Consider the following 24745-nt stretch of genomic DNA (forward strand, 5'->3'; position numbering starts at 1 on the left):
CAAAATCCCCGGTTTGCTTCCAAACCTGTGGACATCTGCGACCAATTTACCAGAACATGCTTGTGCCGGATGTGAGTATTAACCAGGACTGCAGCCTGCCGTGTGTCCTCCACTGCTAACCAGGACTGAAGGATGAGCCGCAGGTCCCAGTCCTTCCAGACTGGCCTGACGTGGAAAATGAGACGACTGCAGCTGTCCTGTAATTTTGAGTGGCTGTGACCTTTAATCACCATCCTGCTCCACGTCCTTTAGTCCTGCGTCTGTCGGTGGACCAATGCTAATTTGAGATCTCGTGTGTCTGAAGACTTGCCGTTTCACATTTTGGACATGTGTCAAAGTGCCGAGCAGAAAAAACAGATCATTAAGTAATTCTGTCCAGGGGCGGACCAAGATTTTGGCATCCTAGGCAATTGCCCAGGATGCCAAATGCCAGGGGGCGCTGGCAGCATAAGTTTTTTTAATAACCTTAAAGGAGTTGCCCCCTGTTGCAGTCACTTCTTTTTTTCTGTCTGTAGTGGAATATGTCTTAAACATTATTACCCTGTGCATCCATGAGATGGTGATAGAAGAGTATTGTTTTCACTGCGGTGTGTGTGTGTGTGTGTGTGTGTGTGTGTGTGTGTGTGTGTGTGTGTGTGTGTGTGTGTGTGTGTGGACAAGATAACGGTTGGACAGGTTTCCTACGAACTCGGTGGGAATATTACTTAGAGAGATATCGGTGGGATCCTCATGCCTTAAATTGTTGCAGCTGATGTTTTTTTTCCCCAAACTTTATAAAACTTTGTTGAACTTTGTAAACATCTTGTGACTGTTAGAATGGCCCCTCTGAGTCTGGTCTGCTTGAGTTTTTCTTACCACTGCGTCCTGTGTTCTTGCTCTGTGGGTTTGAGGTTCGACCTTACTTGTGTGAAGCTCCTTGAGGCAACTTTGTTGTGATTTGGTGCTATATAAATGAAATAAATGAAGATGTAATGTAATCTAGAGGTAATCACATTTTGTAATAGTTTATTCAAAGGTCAAGGAAAACACTGTCCAAAAACTACATTTTTTTATATATATATCTCAGTGACCAAGGAGTTGAGATGGATGATGTGTAGCTGTGCCTTCTACACGGCTGTTTGTCCTAATTTACCGTGTTAAATTACAACAAAATTCAATGAAATCTGTTCAGAAAATTTGCTGGATTTCAGAGATTCCAGGAATTAAAGCTGCCACTAGGGGCGCTACACCAAACAGCCTCATGCTCTCTGAGCAAATATAAGTGAAGATCTTTTTTTCCTTCAGTTGTTGCAGCACATCCGGTCATAGCTCGTCAACCGGCTCTCAGATGAACCAGATACTGGCCTCTCTCTCCTAGCCTGTGATTGGTTGGTGGCCCAGACGCTGACGCGCTGCTCTCCTATTGGTTGTTTAGGAATGGGAAATCTCACTCCAAGATGGAGGCCAGTATCCGGCCCAATTCATAGTATCTTACATACTGAAAAATCACACATTTCTCATTAATAATAACTGCTGCAATTAGGGATGCACCGATCCCGATACAAGTATCGGGGATCGGCCTGATCCCGTATTCAGTTACTTGTACTTGTAACCATAAAACTTCTCCGATACTACGACACCCGATACTGTTTTACAGCAGCGTGATGTCAACCTCTCAATGGGGGAATTTCATGCACACGTGCTGTAATTTCCAGACTATAAGCTGCTACTTTTTTCATACCTTTTGAACACTGTGGCTTAAACAATGATGCAGCTAATTTATGGATTTTTACAGGCTTTCATGTAATTTACTCATAAGTCAAAATACATCTGTCAATGCTGTCCATTGATTGGCTGAAAGCTGCAGTCCATCATGCAGAGTAAATTCACACACACAGAGTAAATATAAAGTCTTACCTGTTTCAGTGGAATTCATCATTACATCTTGAAGAAAATTGATCCACATGAAGCCTCCTGATGTTGGAAAACAACATCTGAAAATATTTTAATTCCTTGTCATGGCTGAAAAAGTTCCTCTGTGACTTTGGCACTTTGCACCACAGTTACTCCGTCCTATCAGGGTTTCAGTGGCAGAGGTCGTCCATCAGGTTGGTGAGTTCCAGTCCTTGATGGGAGACCGGCTCGGTCCGCTACAGGTCTAATCCGTTTGTTGGGTGTCTGTGGCGCAGTCAGTGGAACCTCTGCTCCCCTCTACAGGCTGCACTTTGCACCACAAGTTGAAAGAGTCACTGCACCTCGTTAACGTCTCAGTTCCCACAGGCAACAGGTGATTCTGTCTGCACACGATAAAGTTATCCCATGATCCACAAAGAAAAAAATTAAATAAAACAATGTTAAAATGACTCAGTTTTGCCTCCGTGTGGAGTGGAGACGTCATGCAACATTGTGCGTGCTTGTGCGCGCATGCCGTGCTCCTCCAATATTACATGTTCCACCTTTGGGGAAAAACATTTACGGTATGTGTTTGTGTATGTCACCACCAGTACGTATTTAATTACAAGTTTTAAAAAATGGTGCGGAGAGTGAAAGGCTGTTTAGCTCAGTGTCGCATATTGTAGATGAAAGCATAAACAGAAACAATCCAGAGAAGCTTCTTTTCATCAAAATGAATCTGTTCCTGTTTTTTTTTTTTTAAAAAAAAGGCTTTTAGTCCTCACAGACAAAAGTAAAGTTAGTTATGGACAGATTCAGTTCTGTTGTTGGTGTTGTACATTTTGTCGTGTTGAAGTCCACTGGTTACATTTCAGTCAGATGTCTGGCAGTGTCATGTTTGTTAAGAAACATACAATTAATGTTAAAGGACAATTTCTTGGAGTCAAAAAGTGAAGTTATGTGATTTACATGAAATGATGAATAAAACACGTCATCATAAAACTGTAATGGTATCATTAATATTCGTCTTGGTACTCTGTATCAATGAGGACCCAAATGTATCTACTCGTACTTCTACTTAGTCTTGAAAAAAGTGGTATCGGTCAGAGGTGGGACGAAGTCACCATCAAGTCACTCTCAAGTCATGAATCAGCAAGTCCCAAGTCAAGTCTCAAGTAATAATAACCACCAATTGTTTGCAGGCTGACTTGAGTCTTGACTTGGGACTTGGAGATTGATGACTTGAGAATGACTTGGCGGTGACTTCATCCCACCTCTGGTATCAGTGCATCCCTATTTGTAATTATTATTTAGCATATCGGACGGGAAAGTTTACAAGACAGTAGTGATATCAGCTATGTTGTATGGTTTAGAGACGGTGGCACTAACAAAAAGACAGGAGGCAGAGCTGAAGATGCTGAGATTCTCTTTGGGAGTGACGAGAATGGACAAGATTAGGAATGAACATATTAGAGGGACAACTCAGGTGAGACGGTTTGGAGACAAAGTCAGAGAGGTGAGATTGAGATGGTTTGGACATGTACAGAGGAGGGACCCAGGGTATATAGGAAGAAAGATGCTGAAGATGGAGCCACCAGGCAGGAGGAGAAGAGGGAGGACAAAGAGGAGGTTTATGGATGTGCTGAGGGAGGACATGCAGGTGGTTGGTGTGACAGAGGAAGATACAGAGGACAGGGTGAGATGGAGACAATTGATCTGCTGTGGCGACCCCTAACGGGAGCAGCCAAAAGAACAAGAAGAAGAAGATATTGGACTTTCCTAGAAATCAAAGCACCAAACAAAATAAACTAGTAATAAAAGAATAAGTGTCGATCATAAAACTTCCATCCATCCATCAATTTTCTTCCGCTTTATCCGGAGTCGGGTCGCGGGGGTAGCAGGTCAAGCAAAGCCGCCCACACCTCCTGATCCGCACACACCTCCCCCAGCCCAAGGCGCTCCCAAGCCAGCCGAGAGATGTAGTCCCTCCAGCGTGTCCTGGGTCTTCCCCGGGGCCTTCTCCCAATGGGACGTGCCCGGAACACCTCTCCAGCGAAGCGTCCAGGGGGCATCTGGAAAAGATGCCCGAGCCACCTCAACTGGCTCCTTTCGACGTGGAGGAGCAGCAGCTTGACTCCGAGCTCCTCCCGAGTGACCGAGCTCCTCACCCTATCTCTAAGGGAGCGCCCAGCCACCCTGCGTAGGAAACTAATCGGCCGCTTGTACTCGCGATCTCGTTCTTTCGGTCACGAGCCAAATCTCATGACCATAGGTGAGGATCGGAACGTAGATCGATCGGTAAATCAAGAGCTTTGCCCCCCTACTCAGCTCTCTCTTCACCACGACGGTCCGATACAGCAACCGCATCACTGCAGATGCTGCACCGATCCGTCTATCGATCTCACGCTCCATCCGTCCCTCACTCGTGAACAAGACCCCGAGATACTTAAACTCCTCCACTTGAGGCAAGGACACTTCACCGACCTGAAGAGGGCAAAGCACCTTTTTCCGGTCGAGAACCATGGCTTCAGATTTGGAGGTGCTGATTCTCATCCCGGAACGCGTCACACTTGGCTGCAAACCGCCCCAGTGCACGCTGAAGGTCCTGATTTGACGAAGCCAACAGAACCACATCGTCCGCAAACAGCAGAGACGAGATTCTGTGGTTCCCGGTTTATTGCCGGTAGTAAATCATAAAACTTACACTGCAATAATGCACAAAAATCCAAAATAAAGAGCTGATAATACAGAAAAGATGTGACTTATACTCCAGAAAATTCAGTGTGTTAACTCTGCAGATACCTCACCTTGAGGCTGATCCTCTCCATTCTGTGTCGCCACAGTTGATCCTCCATCTCCACTGTGGAACTGGTACATGATTTGCACATGCATTTAGTCTGAGCTTTATGTCGGATGCACTTTGTGATGCAAGTCCATATCTACAAGCAGAAAAAGCCTAAACTGCATGTTTAGAGGGGAGGAGACAGGAGGAGAAGCACAAACTCCATGCAAAAAGGAAGCAGGCTCTGGTGGATCTGCACCCAGGAACATCCTGCTGTAAGGAAACAGTGCTAACCACTGCACCACCCAGACACCATGACGTCCTGAAAACGCCTGACTTCTGTGCTGCACTTTCTCGTACTGTATGTGACACTGCCAAAGTGGTGACATGGAAGCGTAAAAGTGAGCAGACAAGCTTGTGTGCACGTCCTTTAAGAGTGTGCCAGTGTGCAGCAGCACAGAAGTAAAAGCCAGAGTTGAAGCATTAGGATTTGAAGCTTTCATGCTTTTGAGCAAGGCACTAACCCCTGTGAGCTGACGAAGTGAGCGTCCTCAGACGAACCCCGGCCTGCTTTACATCAAGCCTTAAAACAAGACAGCACAGAAACTTCACAAGTTGTAGTCAGAGTTTGGTAGTGAGTTTACTGCTGTGTAAATGCCACCTCTGCATGTCGCAGTAAAAGGCTGCAGCGGCCTGCGGTGGTGCAGTGGAAACTCACCGCAGCTCTTCAGCCTGTGTTTGCTGCTGCCAAAGATATAAACTGACTTCAGCCATCCAGCATGCTAATGATGAAGAACAGCGACTGCTGGCTTCGCCGCGCGCAAATACAAAACAGGCCCTGCAAAAATAGCACGACATGTGATGACATGAACGGATCAGAAAAAAACAACAAAAATTAATAATTGTTCCGTCAGCGGCTGAGGGCACTCCCCCTTTATCTCACTATCATTTGTTTTAATTACCCGCTATAAATCTTTTTGTGGATGTCTCATTTAAGAGCCGCAGCAGCGTGGCTCTATTAGGGCTTTTACATCTTACAGCCATTAAATTCAAGCCCAGAAGGCACACAGCAGACTCTTATTTTCTACACATTCACACAGTTAAATGATATTTTGTTTTGTTTTGTTTGCTTTGTTTTTTTTTTTTTTTATACGAAAAATCCAAACTTGGCTGAGCTGCCAAAACAGAGCGAGAGAAAGAGAAAAAGAAAGAAAGAAGCTGTAGCTGCCAGCGCGTCCTGGTCTGAGCCCAGCTGCATTTAAACTGGGTGAATTTCAAACAAAGCCTTAGTTTTTTTAATAGGGCCAGTGGCGTATCACACATAGCTGTTGTCTTGTAAATGCTGTTTTAAGAACATCCTGCCACGGCAACGTGGATCCTGTGTGAGCGCCATGCCGCGCCAAGCTGCCAGCAATCCTGAAACTTTTTCACATGCACAGGCCTCACAAACAAAAAGAAAAGTTTAGTTATGAGGAAGAAATGAAGCTTGTGATGACCCGGCTGACATAACTTCATCAGTAGGGTCCGTACGAGCGCACGTGTACAGCTATTGCAACGTATCACGTACGTGATAGTTTCCTTGATTATATGAACAGACAGAGACTTCTGAAAAATAGATTTTACAGCAGTGAAGCATCATGGGAAATAATGCTTGAACTAAAAGACCAACAAAAAAGTTTAAGGGTCAAAAATTTTATCCACCAGGGGGCAGATTAGCGCAGCGTAATTGCTACTTGACTTTATCACCAGCTTTACTGACGTATTTGTGACATCAATATTGCTGAATTTATGCTGCATTTAAAATCTTCAGAAGGTTGGAGATTCAGACCTCCAGCTCAGGGAAAAAATGCCTTGAACACTCGGGCAGGAATTTGTGTGAGGAAACCCGTGAGGAAATTCAGCAATCCAAGTTGACGTCACACCATGGCGGTGGCCACGTTTATGACTGGTTAGACAACAAAGTTGAAAATGTATCTTTAAAATGAAATTTTAACAACACATTACTGCGATATGTAATATATTCACGTTCTATGTACAATTGTGTGACAGGCTGAGTAGTTGATCCATATTTGGATGTAGTTTTTCTGGAAGTAGGGATTTTTTTTTTTATGCCAGGTCTTTCTGAGTTTCCGAGGGTTCTGAGGGTTCTTGTCAGCATAGACCCAGAGCTCGTGGGCAGACTGACAGTGCGTTGTGTTGCAAACATGCCTCGAAATAATTCCAGTTCCATTCCATCAGTTGCCCTTCAACCATACTATGGGTGTGGTTTTACATGGCTCAAGTGGTTAGTTCACTCACCTTTCCTTGTACCATTCTTCTTGGACATCTGAAGATACATTAGGAAAAGCATCTGGGGTAAAATGTGCACATCAACATGCAGATCCGCAGGAGATCTGCTGTGGCGACACCAAGCAAACGAACAAAGGAAACACCGAAGGAAAATAGTTTTGCTTTGCTCATAAAATGTGTAGTTCATGTCAAATGTGTCGGTTTGTGATGAGTTTTAAGACATCCAAACCTACTGGTGTTACGACCAGTCATCTTCTCTGTTTACTTGAGTAAAGAATCAGGTTTAGTCAGCTAGCTAGCTAACTGTTGGCAATGAGGACTTGTGTTCATCTAAGAGACATGACTGACGTTAAATCAAAAATAGTACCTCTACTATGACTGAACCCCCCAAACACTATCACAGAATGAATGTACACTTATTAAAAAACATATACAATCCATCTACAAAGCATGAAAATATTGTCTGAAGTTAATTTCAAAACCCCTGAGTCCACAGTACAACATTTAACAGCTACAACATTGAAATAAACCAAGATTGTCCATATATAACAAAAATACACATTTCCAGGTGCCATCTTGGAAACTGAAGTGGCTCATGGCTTTTTTTCTAAGTAGACCAAGAAATGCGATTGTGCCAAATTTGGTGCTGCTGCAGGTGTAGCATTACAAAATATTGTGTTATTGGGTAAATTTCAAACACCCTTAAAAATTTGTAACATTGAGACACGCCATAATCCACAAAATGTGAATAACTGGATCAAATTTGTGCTGATCGGGGGTAATGTTTAGCAAAAGTCAGGGCATGTGAGTATTGCTACATCTTGAAATGAATCATTCATGCTTGAATGTGGATTTGGCTGCTCATTTATTTTGATGCCATGCTACAGTTGAAGCTAAAATTAAAATACAATGCAGACTGTTTTCTGTTTTGGAGTGAGTGGTCTGCAGTGACTGTTGCGCAGTGGAGCATACAGCTCTATGAATGATCCACACCACTCATTGCTCTGGTAAAAGCATAGATATTATAGACGTGTGATATCTTTGCTTTTACCAGAGTAAAAGTAATAGTAGATGACGGTGGACATGCGAGTACAACCTACAGTGAGAGGAGCCGCCTGTTCTGTGAGTATAATCCTGATTCTCTTCTGCAACATAAATCCAATGCATATAATCCCATGAAAAGCATGCAGCACTCTTCAACAACAGACAGTTCTGAGATGTTAAAAGATACATTTTAACTTTGAAGAAATGTGTGGTAGTAATACTGCATAGACTGTATGGAACAGCACTGTGCGTCACATGTGCACAAGCATTTGTGTCATGGGACTCGTGGGTACTCGGATTTCATCAGCAAAATAACAGCATGAAGCACAAATCTTGCCCCAATGTTTTAATAAAATAGACCTGATTTCCGAATGGAAATTTCAATGGAAATTGTTGCCAAAATCTGAAATTGGAATCTGGCTAAAAGATCAGCAGCAAACCAGAACTCTCCCAACATGTTCACAAGCATGTGCCACAGTGAACCTCATGTTGCATTATGGGTAATGGCAAACCACTGAATAAGAAGGAAGATGATGTTCTACAAAACAACAACTCAAAGACAAAAGCATGTATTCAAATCTAGTTTTGTTTTGCAAAAACATCTTATTTGCTGTGTTGTGTTCTTCTTTCACAGTTCCCATGGTTGCACTGCCTCTGTGCTCATACTCCCCCTGTGGTGGACATGGGTATTGCAGCTCCCTGCCACATTGGATTCATACAATGAACATCTGAAGTCAACATCACATACGTGTGATGTCACATGTGCAGTAACATACTTTAAAAAAAGCAAGTACCTTTGCACCTTAAAGACAGTTTTGCTGCAGTAAATCTATCTGTCTTTTCAGTGGTGGAGATATGTCAGAAATTTTGGGATAGTCAGAAAAATGACCGGGGGGGGGGGGGGGGGGTGTCTACTAGCCACACCTTTGGATGCACCGCTGATACTGAATGTCTTGGCCTAAAACACTGAGTGAGATAAAATGAAAATCCTTCACTAGATCCGTTCTCATCCAAATGAATTCTGATGTGTGACAGCTCAGATTTACAGGTGCAGTCTTGGAAGTCAGCTGGCATGTTGCACAATCACAAATGAAAACCAACAACAAGCAAAAAATAAATAAATCAAAATTCCCCTTTAGATCTAAGAAATGTTGGGCAAGAAATAATGGAAGTGAAGCGATGAAGCATTTGAGTAGTGTGTGTTTTATTTTAAGAAGGACTGGGTAAAAAAAGACCCTTTCAGTTTTGGAGGCTTGGTCCCTGGCGTGCTGGAGCAAGTGCTTCAGAAATCACAAAAGCACCACAATACATCACATTGACAGAGTCTGAACACACAATGAACAATACAGGAATCATTCAGTAGCATGACCCTGAAGAACCTGGTTCACCTCACCCACATGGAGTAAAACTGACTGCCAGATGACCCCAACACTGAATAAATACACTTTAATCAAGTCAAGTCCAACTACAACCTTCTTGCAGTCTGCCTGGAGATAACCAAACACTTCAACACAAAATCTCAGTCTGTATTGCCCCAGTCTGTATTGTGTCCCCTTCCACTTACCAAACTAACGTCTATCCCATAGCACTGTTTGACAGTTGTTCACCTGTCAAAAATCACTTAAAGCACTTAAGAATCACTTAAAGCACTTGATTATTATTATGGACAAAAATAACACTGAACAGTGATTGTGGTTAATGATCGCGTGACCGCGGCACGTGTGATTGGAATGCTTGCTTATTTTGTCTAATATTTTATTACTTACTTCAGATTGTTTTTAAGTGCAGCTTTTACTTATTTATTTTATTTTAACGCACTGCAAGAAAGGAGCTGATGAGAAATGATTTTTCGTTTCATTTAGTGTATGCGTATACTTGGTGGAATGACAATAAACCAAATCTTGAATCTTGAATCTTGAACAGAAGGACACAGTCCACAGTCCTTCAGAGGATCCAACCCATGCAGTACTGCCTTCACGTGCTTTGACACCTGAACTGTGTGAGAATATGATGCCCTAAAAGTAGACAACACCATATCAGCAAATACTAATTATTTCAAGTTATTGTACATTTAATCTATATGGTAAATTTGTAAATGCAAAACTAGAAAATATCTACAAAGTCGTTAAATTGGCTACACAGGAAGCAGGAAGACAGAAGTTCAGCCTGGTCCCATCAAATCTCAGACGTTAGGCAGAGTAGGTCCTGACAGTAGCTCCCTGTAGTGTTCTATGGTCTTGACAAGTACTTGGCTGGAGACCACCTAGGAACATCTATACTCATCAAACTCATAATTAGTACACCTGTTCAATTGCTTGTTAACACAAATTGCTAATTTGCCAATCAGATGGCAGCAACTTAATGCATTTGGACATCTAGATGTGGTGAAGACAACTTGTTGAAGTTCAAACTGAGCATCAGAATGGGGAAAGAAAGAGGATTTAAGTGACGTTGAATGTGGCATGATAGTTGGTACCAGCCGGGCCAGTCTGAGTATTTCAAAAGCTGCAGATCTACTGGGATTTACACCCACAACCATCTCTAGGGTTTACAGAGAATGGTCCAAAAAAGAGAAGATATCCAGTGCGCAGCAGCTGTGTGGAGGAAAATGCCTTGTTGATGTCAGAGGTCAGAGGATGACGGACAGACTGGTTGACTGGGCAACTGCTTGATGTCATCATATCAGTATGGACCAACATCTCTGAGGACTGTTTCCAACATCTTGTTGAATCTATGAAACAAAGAATTAAGACAGTTCTGAAGGCAAAAGGGGGACCTAACCCGGTACTAGCAAGGTGTACCTAATAAAGTGGCCGGTGAGTGTATTCCTTATTTTTTCTCCGGTTCAAGAAAGAAAAGTCCTTGTATGTGAACACGTAAGTTCCTTCGGCTGCTCCCTTGTTTGCACTCAGGCTTGCCACAGAAAATCCAAGGTGGATCTGCATGTTGAAGTTTTACGCCGGATGCCCTTCCTGATGCAACTCCACATCACGTACTTGGGAATAAACCTAATTATGATTACGATTATGATTTCTGCACCTGCTGTGGTGATTGGGTGTTAAATAAATAAACTTAATTAATGTCAAACATTTATTCATTCTCTATGGACATGTATTTTTTATTTAAATGTATTATTATTTAAATTTACGTATTTGATTAAAAATATTATTACTAGATATATTTATTCATCATTTGTAATATAATATGAAAAACAGTATTTAACAATATTAAATAACATTAAAACATTAATTATTATTTGGGAATATAATGCACCATAACGTATAAAAAATCACAGTGAAAAATTTGGACTGATTGAAATGTAAATGCACTTGTATATATATATATATATATATATATATATATATATATATAAATTATTTATTTCTGACTGTAATTGACAAAATTGTTAAAATAAGCACTGGTGCGAAAAAAATCTGCTTTTATTTTTTTTATTTTTATTGTAAATGTATATTTGTTAACTCACAAACATAATGTTTTCATTATTTGCAAAACATTATAATATACTTACAGTTGGATATTTTTAAACGATGGAATACATTATTTCTGAATGAATACGGAAGATTATAAATCAAAATGGACAACAACCCTCTTTTAAGGTCTAAGTTCTTTTGCGTTTACTCGACGTCTGCGCTCTTACTCGTAAGTCACTTGGACCACCTTAAATATTTTTTTGCACTCGCCTCCTCCTCCTCTGACATACGTCTGCGCATGCGCTTTGAGAGATTCCTATAAACGTGAACAACTCTGCGCGTGCGCAGTGAGGCTCGCGCGGCGCCCTGTGACAGCGCGCGGACCGGGTACGCGCACCAGACGGACAGACAGAGAGAGAGAGAGAGAGAGAGAGAGAGAGAGAGAGAGAGAGAGAGAGAGAGAGAGAGAGAGAGACTCCATAAAGTCGTCGCAGGACTTTTCCGTCTCCTTTTAACGCCTAAAAATCGCCGTAATGGCGGCGAAAGTGTGGATTGGTACCAAGTCGTCAATAATCCGGACAGTGCTGGTAGTTTTTAAACGCGTAATGAACGTTCAGAGGATCTGAAGAACAACAAAAACTTTTCTTTTTTTTTCTTCTTCCATCTGCGGAGCGGAGCGGCCGAGCGGCCGGGGCTAGCTTACCGAGGTTACGGGGATATCAGGGGCTTCTGTCGCTTGTCTTTGGAGGAATGTGAATTTGCCGAACCGGTCCGGACCCTGTTATCGTGAACTCTACAACCAGGATTAAACCACTTTGTTGAACTTTATCTCCTCTGAAGTCACCATGTTGGGAAATACGGCGCTTTACGCGGCCAAGAAACGAAAGAAACCGGTCCAGAAAATGTAAGTCAGCCTGCTAAATGCTTTTTTTTTATACCTATAATCATGAATTTTAATGCTTGTGTAATCACACTCGGCGTGCTGCCTGCTGTTTGTGTCGCTCCAAAAATGTACACATTCATGTGTTTTTATGATACACTATTTGTATGCTAAAGTTAAGCAGTTTTCTTTAATAATATAGGCTTAGAGGCTGTTATAAAAGCTGTTTTTGCATTGAGGCATGTGTTACAAGGTAATAAGGGTGTAGTAGGTTATAACTGCTCCTCTGTTTGTTTAGTGCCTGTCCTTAGTTGAATCCATAAGGCCATAAAATCTATTTTTCCAGCTGCGGTTATGCAGTGTTGGTTGGACCAAGGTAATGTGACGAGTTCAAAAAAAGAAAAACAAAACACACAAAAACCCTGTAGTAAAATAAAGTTAAGACAGTATTATTTTAAACTCAATTACGCCATCTGAGACAGCTGACTGCGTCATGTAGCTGAGTACAAACCCGGTTAGGGTGCAGAAACCTGGTCTGAATCCTGCGCTGGATTCAAATCCCACATCACAACACAAATGCATTCATACTTCATTTTATCTTGCCCTTTGAGGACCCTTGGAGCGATCGAGAACCATTTCTGCAGAAAATAATTTAACCACAACTTACTTCCATCTGAGGTTCCTTTTATTTTTTTTTATCCTTTTACATGGTTCTGAATGTAAGGATTCCTTTATGAAAGGTCTCGTGACTAATTTAATGGTTTTTGAAGCAAGAAAAAGTCATATTTGAAGTATTTTTCAGGACCCATCAAAACCTGGTGCAGGACAACTTGGGATTTCTGCACTTGGAACATTGGAGGAACCTTAAAGAACCTCTCAGATGACTCTCTTTTTGTTTCTTGTATTACTGCTTTGACATTGTGTGCCTTTAAATATTATTCCTTTTAAAATGTTTTTTTTTCTTGGTTTTGCATTATCTAAAGTTCACATTTAATAATTGAAAAATTAAGGAAAACTTTTCTTTTACATCCTCCTTGTTTCATCCTCATTCAGTAGAGACACTTCTGGTTCTGTCATGGATCATTTCATTTTAAGAGTTTGGAATTAGGGTAACTTTTATAGATGCAAATAAAATGGTTTTTCATAGGAATTGGCTATTTGTACATAGCGCAGCCTTGTTATGGTTAAGGTGAGGTTAGGGCGTCCTTTAGGAATCTACATATCAATAGCAAATACATGTACTAGTACGTAGCCTCGTGATCACATGACCTATATTGACCAATGAGAGAGATGCTATGTACCAATAAAAGTTCATTATATGAAAACTGCTACGTATGGATAGCCACTGTCTTTTGCACGGTTCCGTGTTGGTGCTGTATGAACCCGTTGGGACTATCCTGGGTGGCAGCATTCTCAAATGAAGCCTCAAACTTTTGCTGGAAAGAACTTTCTAGAAAGCTTCTCATATTTTCATAGGACAGCAGTGGTGCTGCAAACAGGTTCTCTGTAATCATGGGTAGATGTTAAAGGTTTTACTCAGTAACTCAGACTTACTGGCCCCAGTGCAGAGTTCATTGGCCAAAACTTCAAAAAGGAAGACGGGTGGAAACTCTTTGCCCCTTCTATTTGAATGTTGTGGACGCAACATGAATGCATCTATGCTACCAAACTGAAATCCTGTAAACCTATAACTATAACTGCAATGTCAACTTCCAAATCTTAAAATTACATTCTTCTGTCTTTGCAAATAACGGGCTCCTTTGCTGATGTTCTAGCTGTGACCTTTCCACAAAAGCTGGCTTTCTTCAAAGTAGCGTTTTTCCATCAACGACCAGACATTTTCCAAAAACTGACCTGCTTTATTAATCAGAGCAGGTGGTTTTGTGGGCTCAGAGTTGGACTACCAGTACACAGACTGGGGTTTGAGTCTAGGTCTGTGCTTCAGACCATCTGTCTGAAACTTTGGGTAGGACATTTCATCAACATCATCCCAGTCCACCCAGCTGTAAATAGGTTCAAGTCTTGGCTGGGGAAGTAACCTACAATAGACTGAAGTCCCATCCAGGGTGAGTCATCGACTGTGGGCTGTGTTTACCCTCTACAACCAGAACAGAATGCGGAATGCTGGACTTGAAGATTTTAAGTCATGGCAGTTTGTGGCTGCAATGTATCACTTATGTTAAGCACTAAATATCTCACTGGTTTGCCTGTCCAAAGAGGTTTGATCGCTGTAACTTGCCTGATGTCCTACAACATGTGAATGCACCAGGGACCATTTTCAGATCGCTCTGTAAACATCTGGAAAAACCCAAGCAAAACGATTGTTCAAACAAATGGATTAGCTATCCAAAGCAAGTTTAAAGACTCTGGATTGGGTTTTTGTTTTGTGGATTCAAGTATCGATTGACTTCCTTATGTGCTGATTTTATTTATCTTCCTGTAAAATAAAATTTTAAATTTCACCCTCAAACTTGAGCAAATTAGAAACCACCCTGTCTCTGGCCCAGTGGCCAGCTGGGCCTATGCAGTGGCATGTGAAAATCACTGCAGTGTCTGTGTCCCTCAGTGTTTGTCTCTGTGCCTCTGTCTCATACTGTGTGTCAAAAACAGCAAATTAGCTGAAGCTAGGTGCCTTATAGGCATCACATTTTCCCATTTTCTGTGGCAGTGTTTTATGTATCATCCCTGTTAGATAAGCATTAAAATAAAATAAATGAGTGCCACAGAAAGAAAGACAGAAACAAAAAATTACACAGGTATAGTCTGAGACAGTTACAGACAGTAAGGTGGACAGAAAAACACGCAGAGACACACAAAAATAGAGAAACAGACAAGGAGAAGAAGTACAAGGATAGTCATACAGAGATACAAGGACACAGCAAGAGAGACAAAGACTTTTTAATTTATTGCTGGACAGTGCTTAGGTTTTTCTTCAGGGGGAGCAATGCGGGTTCCGTCTTGGTCGTGGAATGGTGGACCAGCTCTTTACCTTGCAAGGATATTACAAGGTTCTTGGAAGTATGACCAAGTAGTCTACAAATGTATTTTGGAAAAGGCATTCCACTGTGTCCCTCATGGTGTCCTGTGGTGGCTTGGGGGTATGCTGAAGAAGTATTGGGTGCCAGTGTCACAGACCGAACAGTCCACCCCTAAAAATCGGTCCACCTTTTGCATCTGCACATGCGTCATTTTGGACCATAGCAGCACGTCTGAGGCAGACTCTCTTCACCCAAAAGCAATCAAATAGATTAATGGGATTATTAACCATCAGATGATAAATGTAAAACCTCTTAAATCATTCTAAGGTCAGTTTTAATCAGAAAGGAGGCCGTTTTAAGCAGAAACTCGTCGGAATTCCATGACGCTTTGAAATGACTGACACGCAGTGAACGCATCAGCTAGCAGCTCGTTTACCTGCGGTGCTCTGATCGCTTCCATCGCCTTTTACGATGAAATAATGCTGAATTTATGTGGAAATGGTTGTGGTACAAAAGCTTCAGGTATCTGTCACTGAGATAGATGATGACTGGAGGCAGTTTGAAGCAGAAACGAGGTGGTAATCCGTGAACTGCATCATTGGGTGGCTGATTTTTAGGGGGACCGTTTGGTTTGCGACACCGGACCAGCTACAATGCGCAATCCCGTCTCTATAAGTCTAAAGAAGTAGCTGTGTCTGCATTTTCTGCATTACATTGGACCTGTTCCTGGTGGGTGTTGGACTTCACCTGAGCTGCTCCTTGTCATCAGTCTCATTCATGATGTTCATGGACTGCATTTCAAGGTGCAGTCAGTCCAGTTTGGTGATCTCAGAGTTTCATCTCTGCTTTTTCCAGATTATGTGGTTCTCTTGGCTTCATCAGCCGGTGACCTCTAATGCACACTGAGCAGGTTTGAGGCCGAGTATGAAGCAACTGCGATGAGACTCAGCACCTCCAAATTTAAGACTGTGGTCCTCTGTTGGAAGACGGTGGATTGTCTCCTCTGGGTCAGGGGAGCGTTACTGTTATTAGATTCCAAAAACAGGGTTTTCAGTTTTAGAAGTGTTTATTTCTCGCTAGCTTTTCCAGACTATATCAGAAGCATGTTAATAATTTCCAGTGGGATAATAACGTTCATCTTATACGGAAACTGTCGTCACATTGCCACTTTACTCTGATTGGCTGTCACCCCAGACGGACACAAAGTCTTCGCAATATCCGACGGTCATATTTGATGGCCTCAGGTAAAAACTGTTTGAACAACAGTGGATACTTTATTACATTGTCCGAAATGGATACACACTAATTTGTAGTTTAAAATGGCCAAATTACATTACAAGTCAAAAGTTTGGACACACTTTCTCATTCATTTTCATCAAAAGCTTCAATATTTTAGTCCTCATTTAACAGCTCATCAGCTAACTCATCAACTGCTCGTTCTCCGTTTTGTGCTACCATCAACCAGAAGTTGCTTGTCAGTGCTTTGCTAGAAGGAACTGCTCTCAGAAAGATTTTTGTTGTCTCTTCACACTTACAGTCACTTCCTTAGTGACACAAGTTTTGTAACTTCGCCTTTGTACACATAGAGATGTAGATGTAGATCTTCAGTTTTATTTCAAGACGTTTGACAAAAATATTGCATTGACCATAAAATAATATTATACATTCAAGACGGTCTTCAAAAGAAGATGCGGAGTTTAAGCAAGTCCTCACTCAAGTCCTTCACTGTTCCACCATGATGGTTTGACTGGAGAGACAACAGCTAGAAGTTGCACTTTGCACAGTTTCATCAGTCCAAGCCTGTAACTCCTTCAGAGCTCGGTGGGTGTCTTGGTGGCTTCCCTCACTTGTCACTCAGACAAATTTACCGTACAGTAACATTCTGTTTGCATTTCTTAATGACTGCTGGAAATGAAGTCAAGCACATATTCAGTGACTTGGAAATGTTCATGACTTGTCTAAAATAACTGGCTGTAAAAGTGATGATTTTTTTTATGAACAATGATCCTTATATGTACTTTGTCTAATTACTCATGGACTCTGAAAATGGAGGCACTATATTTAAAAAAAAGGCTGTAATTCCTAAATGGTTAATGTGATAATTTTTAAATTCCTTTAGTTAAAGCTAAAAAAATCTACAAGCAAAACATGATTATTTAATTTCAAATTTGTTATGGCCACTGTGCAAATATTTATGGGCCTGACTGTATGCACAGTGGTCACGGTGCATGAATTCAGAAAAACAATTCATCTGCAAGTTTCTCTTTAATAACGTACAGGAATGAAGTGAAACCACGGGAAGGCAGGAAAAGGAATTTAATTCACCTTTTCTATTCTGTGTTTACTTTGGAGAAATGTTTGACAGAAACCACAGTGTGAATTCCACAGACTGGGCTCGAACACGTGAGATGGCTGGTTCGGCCTTTTGGTTTCTGCTCCCAGTGGTGCCGTGACTCACCACCACAACCTTCATTGTGCTGTCGTAACCTCTGGGAACAGTTTTACCTTGACCCTCTATGTTTCTCTAAAGATTCCTATCAGACTGTGCGAGCTGCTCTCAGCTGCACTTTCTTCTTCTTCTTCTTTTGTGAGTTTTAACTTTAACAATTCAGACGCAGTGTTAACCGCTGCACACAGAACCACAGCCCTGTGCAGAGAACTGCTGCAGAACCCTGCCAGAACCGCGGTTTCAGCGTGTGTGAGGTACTACCTGCATTAATCATAATCAGGACGTGGAGCGAGAGGGCTCTCACGCGATGTTTCCACGAGGGAGGAGGCAGGGAGGGAAGATGGCGTAATCTGAGACTCGCTCACTTTTTTCTCCTCCTCCTCTGACTGCCACAGCATACTTTTTTCCTGTCTTTCCTTCTGTCTCTCTCAGAGATTTTTGGGGTTTGGTTTTTCCTCCCTCCCTCAACTCAAATTAACATAGTTCTGTGTCACGCAAACGGTTACGTAAGTCGGCCGTGTTGGGTTTTAGGAAAAATTTCACAGTGAGGTTCTTTTCTGTTTTGGGGGAGTGTTTAGTCCATATTCAGCGTTCGTACAATCTGCCCTCAGGCGTTCTACCTTTGTGTTTATGCTGCAGTGTAAAAGTAGAACACTGAAATTCATGGTCATTTGTGTTTGTGAGTGGCAGCAGTCACCCTTAAGAAAGTCAAACACAAAAACAACAGAAGCCGACATGAGTTCATAATTAATGAACAATAATAAACAAATACCATCAAAACCAGTTTAGTTCACATTTAGCCCATTTAAGTGAAAAAGTGTGAAAGCTTGATCTTAAACGCACTTATGTAAAAAGATTTTGTTGACGTAATCTTGTCCTGTAGGAAGCGCATACAGACGACTAAGGTGAACCGCGCTGGGGCATTGATCTCATAAGACTCTGGAAGTCTACTGGAGAGCTGGAACACCATTCTTCCATTTGGTGTTTTGATGATGATGAATGAGAGTGTCTTCTAATATGTCTGTCCAAAATCTTGATGCGTTCCATTGAGGGGGTCGACAATAATGTCTCACCGGGTGTTGATGCAGACACTTTTCCATGTCGCACCGCACCGCTTCTCCCTCACTGCAAGCAGGAAAGGATGACAAGACATTTTCAATTTCAATTTCAATTTATTAATTTATATAGCACCAACTCACGACAAAGTCGCCCCAAGGCGCTTCACACAATTCACAACACAAATTAATCTAAAATCAAAATTAAAAGCAAGAAAAAGCACAATAAAAGATAAAACACAGTAGAATAAAAAGAAGTCACAAAGCAAACACAACCAGATTAAATTAATGATAAGACAATCTAAAAAAGTGGGTCTTCAGTCTTGATTTAAAAGTCTCCACTGTGTCAGACTGCCGAATAACAGCAGGTAGATCGTTCCAAAGAGTTGGACCATGGTAGGAGAAGGCTCTATACCACACAGACTTCTTGTTCATCCTCGGAACACACAGAAGCCCTGCGTCCTGCGAACGCAAGGGCCTCGCAGGTACGTAGGGCTTAACCAAGTCCGCCAGGTAGGAAGGTGCCAGTCCATGAACAATTTTATAAACCAACAATAAAACTTTAAAATCCGATCTGGCAGAAACCGGACGCCAATGAAGGGATGCCAGAATGGGAGTAATGTGATCAAACCTTCTACTTTGTGTCAAAAGTCTGGCAGCAGCATTCTGTACCAACTGAAGTCCTCGAATGCTAGACTGCGGCAGGCCAGAAAATAAAGCATTACAGTAATCCAGTCTGGAAGAAATAAACGCATGTATCAAAGTCTCAGCATCAGCCATAGACAGACATTTTCCAATTTGCGTGAATGACTCTGTCGTGCATCATGCATCACGGTGTCCTTGTCGCCACAGCAAGCAGAAAAAGTTGAAAATGTCTAACTTTAATATCTAACGTACAATCAGCGCTGGCAAAATTTTCCTTCATTATCTCTTTGAAAAGAGTGGATTATCTGGTTTTATCATCTGCTGCATGCTGCCACTGTAGGAATGCAGAGGGATCATCTATACCAAATTTGTCCTGTTCTGACTATTCACCGGGTGGCTTTGAGCAGGCCAGAAGTGAGACAGAAGATAGGTTGGCCCAAATGCATGTCGTGATGCCGCCCCTGTTGGTAGCATTTCTTTTTTTAACCTCATATTTAAATCCACTGGAGGATCTTCAAAGAGCCTAATTGGGTTGAGGTCTGGTGACTGCATTGTTCCAGCTGCCACAGAGCGTTTTTGTACTGTACAGGACGTGCGTGGATTAAGGATCTGCATACGTTGTGTTTATCCATTATTTGACTCAGGTTTTGCTTTTAAATTGTCGCCCATCTGTACATTATTTCAGGTTTCTTTTTCAGAAACGTGTGGGTGTGCTGGTGGCTGACAGTTTGTCGAGATTACCACATGCTGTGAAATGTGGTTTTCAGTGTCCCCTGGTTTGAGTCCTAGTCTGCATGACCTTTGCTACAAGTCTCAGCTGTGCCTTTTTCCTGTCTCTAAATTAAAGGCTAAAAAATGCAATAAAATGTATATAAAAATAAACTATGGAGTGATACTGATGATGATACTGCAGTGATAGTGGGGTGGGTGGTGGTATTGACAATTAGTTGTAAAAATTGGGCATTCTGTGGTACCCTGAATGTCATTTTGTATCATTGGCTGATTTTAAACAAGAACACACAGCAAGACAAGCATCAAAGTTAATCTGCGCATCGCAAGATTACAAAGGTCACAAGCTGGCTGGCCAGGTTTGTTTGGTTTGCAAAATAGAACAAGGAAAAAAAACATGGCAGCTTAATCCTCTGGTGAGTGGCTGCCATGAACTTTGTGACAATCAAATTGTTTTCATCTGTTCATAGAGCAGGTGACTGATATGTACTGTATATGTTGCGAACATGAACGAGTAAAGCTCTTCAGCATCTCACCATGTCATTTAGGTCCTTCAGACTTTTTTGAGTAAATGCTTCGATGGAGCATTAGCATGGCTAAAACCTTTCAGGTTCTGTGGGGGCTCTGCCCCTCTCCCCAGACCCCCGCCTTTTTAAACATTTTTCTTTTTTTTCCTTTCAGCTTTTGGCAGGGCTCCCTAATTACAGCCCTCTTAACCCCCTGTCACTTTAACCATTTTTTAAATGTAGATGTAAATTAATATTCATTGTTGGGAAGGTGTCGTAACACGGACCCACAACAGGGGGCGCTAATGAACGGACAATGGATAAGGGAAGGAGTAACAATTTAATGTTGCACAAGAACACAACGTAAAATAAACAAAGGTACTGCCAATCACACACAAGAGGATTGCGGGCAGGCTCGAAGATAGGAGACCTCAGATGAACGAAGAGCCGGGACCCACACCGCTTCTACCACCAATGGCCTGAAGAACACCGAAGCCGCCAAGCCCCGAGTCCCCAGGTGGTCTCTGTCCTCCGTCGCCCTGGTACTGCTGGCAGAAAAAACAGAAGGTAGTGAGTGTGAATCCTCACACCCAGCAACCTTGATTACTGATTCTTGTGGAGGGAGAGCCTCCACCTCCAATCATACACACGTGCAGCTCCGAAAATCCAGTCAAGGAATACCACCAGGAAAAAACAGCTGCAAAACAGATCAGATTATTATTCGACGTATAAGTCAGCAGAGAGATTACCTTGTATCGTAAGAGATTTCTCGGCGAGGAGGTGGAGTCGCCGCCCGGCTTTTATGGTGATGGTGAGATGATGAGTGACAGCTGGTGTTGAGGATGATTGAGGGCTGTCACTCCCAGTGGTTCTGGCGCCCTCTTGTGCTTGAAGCCCGCACTCCAAGCAGGGCGCCATCCGGTGGTGGTGAGCCAGCAGTACCTCCTCTTCGGCGGCCCACACAACAATTCATAGTTTTCAGCTAGTTGACAGTAGGGCTGTACATTATGGTCAAATGATTGTATCTCAATATTGTCATATCAGTATGATATAAGATTTGACTATGATTTCACACAAAGTGCAACAAAATTAAACATTCTTAAACAAAACAGTAATAATAGCACACTCATTTTGCATTCATCTTAAGGATAGGATACAGTGCCCTCCAAAAGTATTGGAATTTGGAAAACGGTATTTTACACATTTTAATTTGTTTATGCCATTTCAAATACAAGAAATACAAAAAATATAAAGAATAAAAATTTCTAAAATGATCTTCCTCAAACTGAAAGCAAATCTCTAAAGCTTGATAAAACCTGAAAATAATAATCAGTTTTATTGCCAGTTTTCTTCAGACTAGTCAGGGGATGGAAACATGAACATTTCCAAGTCACTGAATATGTCTTGGACTTTGTGTAATTGTAGCTGAACGTTCAGGTCTTCTTTTAAAAAAAAAAAAAATCCTCCTCTACACCACTTCATCAGGAAGCTGGATTATATATTTTTAATTAATTTATATCAGGTTGTAGAGATTTGCTTTCAGTTTGAGTTTAAGGAAGATAACTTTAGATTTATTTTTTTATTTGTATTTGAAATGGCATAAACAAATTCAAATGTGTGAAATACGAAGTGTTCCAATACGTTTGAGTATAGTTCAGAAACACTCGTGTATTTCTAAGTGAAATGCATCATCCTGGTGTCACTCAAAGAGCAAAATTAAGAGTTTATTTAAGTCCTTCAGACATCAAAATTACAAGGTTATTTAATCAACAGCTTCCTGCTTGTTTAAAAATTACTGGAGACACACGCATATATAAGGGAACCCGAATTAAAGGAGAAATGCCGCTTTTAACAACCTTGAACTCATTTCTGGCATAAAATATGTTTGTTTACTCACCACTGTAACTTTGGTGTCATTATTTGTCCACGGTTCAAGCGACGTGTTCATTTCAAATCTGAGGCAAACATTTTCCTTCTTCTACTAAAGTGGATTAGAACTTTTTGTGGTACACAGCACCAACTACTGGGCAGGAGGAACCTAGCAGTCAATATGACTCACTGATTTCAAAATGCAGGTCTTTTCAACCAGATGTGTGGTGCCGTGACATGTCAGTCATCTGTGTCCAGTAACATTTCAGGGGAGTCCAGTGCAACCCTGGCCTCCGCTCTAGCTCCACCCATGCCAGGAATTGTTCAACATTTGACCTTTCCTGTTTCACTGTGGACTCAAAATGTGGCAGTTCCTGTTTCAGTGTGAACTTGCTACTGAGTTAAATGGTAAACGGATTGCATTTATATAGTGCTTTTCCATCTGCATCAGACGCTCAAAGCGCTTTACAAATAATGCCTCACATTCACCCCCATGTGCTGCCATACAAGGTACTCACTACACACCGGGAGCAACTAAGGGATTAATCACTAAGGGCCCTTAGTAATTTTCCGGTCAGGCTGGGATTTGAAACGAAGCTCCTTTGGTCTCAAGCCCAACACTTTAACCACAAAACCATCACCTCCCCCAAGATTCCAGCGAGTTCCCATAAGATTCAATGGGATCTTGTCTGTCAATCCAGGAAATGTTGATCCAGGAAGTGTTTGACATTTGACATTTCCTGTTTCACTGTGGACTCAAAATTTGGCACTTCCTGTTAGGGACTCTGTGTTCCATGAGTGAGCTTCGCGCTGCTGCACAGCACATCGGTTGTATTATTGTAGTTACTCTACTAACATACAGACTAGGACTGCAACTAATAACTATTTTCATAATTGATTAATGGAGAAAGTAATCATTATAATATTTTGGGCTGAAACATTTAGTCGAGAAACTCGAATAATTTGATTACAAAAAATGTTTGAGGCAAATTCTGTGGCTCGAAGCTCTGTTTAACATTGTAGTACGTATGCCAGGCCTGTGTGTGGTGCTGTAACATCCCCAGAAAAAAAAACAGAAGACTAGACTAGAGCATGCGCATAAGCTGCACCAAAAGCAATGTAGCACCAAAACCTATGGCTTTCCAGTACAACAGACAAAGTAAAATAAAGTCTTTTAAGAGAAAGATGGTCCACGCTGATCATCTGAAATACTGTAGCTAACTGCGCATTTAAAGCGTGTGTTTGTCTGTTTTTAAAAAACACACAGTTTAGTCTGCTGGCTGCTCTCTGCTCTACGTGGGGAGGGGCTATTGACCCGGTGGCCAGGTACCCACAGTCGAAGTTTGCTATTCGCCCGCCGTCTCTCTCTGCTGTCTCTCTCTGCCTGGTGTGAGGGGCTCAGCACTCCCCTCATACTGGGCGAGTCACAGCTCCATCCCGGGCCACACTGACAAACAGTCTCTGAAAGAAGATCCTCTCAACAGAAGTCCACTCTTTCTTCAGTGTTTTGCTCAGACTCGCACTGAGTGTTTCGCTTTTTAATTTTCACTTTTTTGTCAACACACAACGTTTCACAAACATGGGAACTTAAATAAAAAAAGAAAACAGTGACTGTGAGGCTTGCATGTTCAACCTCCAGCTGAAATGCATCTGCTGAATTACACAGAAAGAGGGATAAAAAATTCATGCAGGGACCCAGTCCACCAACCTTTCAAAAAAAAAAAAAAAAAAAAAATTAAATTGTTAAATTTTACAAGTTGGGAGAAAACTTAACAAAACAGAAAACCACATCCCATCGTCATTTCAGCAAAATGTCAAGACTTTAGCCCGACCATGGTACAGGCGAATAGACTATTTGTGCCTTTTTCAGCCAACGATCAGGCGCATAAACATTTTGATGCGGTTTTGCGCCCCCTGTTGCCGGGCTAATAGACTCAGCCCTCTACGTGCACTTTAAGTCAAGTTTTCATCGACAGGGTGAAGAGTGGATTGATCAGTGTGGCTTTTGTGGAAAAGCTGTATTGACTGAGGATTACACCGACCAACTGTGCTTACGGTCCGGTGTCAGGGGAGTGCTGAGCTGAGCTCCTGACACCAGGAAAGACCCCAAATTGTAAAGACATGAAAAAAATAAATAATTAACCAGCAGGCCACAGAGCAGGTGATTAGAGACCCTGCAAGGTTTATGGCATATATGGGTGTGGAATCCATTAGCT

General features: G+C 41.8%; 1 protein-coding gene and 1 long non-coding RNA gene across 3 annotated transcripts in view; one reads left to right on the forward strand and one right to left on the reverse strand.

Moving 5' to 3' along the window:
* Positions 1-278: 278 nt before the first annotated feature.
* Positions 279-22306, reverse strand: LOC117518076. Its single transcript, XR_004562917.1, has 3 exons — positions 22225-22306; positions 18091-18096; positions 279-289 (listed from the first exon to the last, which is right to left on the reverse strand). It is a non-coding gene; the product is annotated as an uncharacterized LOC117518076 (long non-coding RNA).
* ahr2 (aryl hydrocarbon receptor 2) overlaps positions 11864-24745 on the forward strand; it is a 187249-nt gene continuing 174367 nt past the window's right edge. For both annotated transcript variants that reach the window (XM_034179128.1, XM_034179132.1), the window contains exon 1: positions 11864-12322. In XM_034179128.1, coding sequence (XP_034035019.1) covers positions 12264-12322 — 59 coding nt within the window. In that variant the 5' untranslated portion in view covers positions 11864-12263. The remainder of the gene's footprint in view (positions 12323-24745) is intronic.

The sequence above is a fragment of the Thalassophryne amazonica genome, chromosome 1, assembly GCF_902500255.1.
Source record: "Thalassophryne amazonica chromosome 1, fThaAma1.1, whole genome shotgun sequence".
NCBI classification, from domain to species: domain Eukaryota; kingdom Metazoa; phylum Chordata; class Actinopteri; order Batrachoidiformes; family Batrachoididae; genus Thalassophryne; species Thalassophryne amazonica.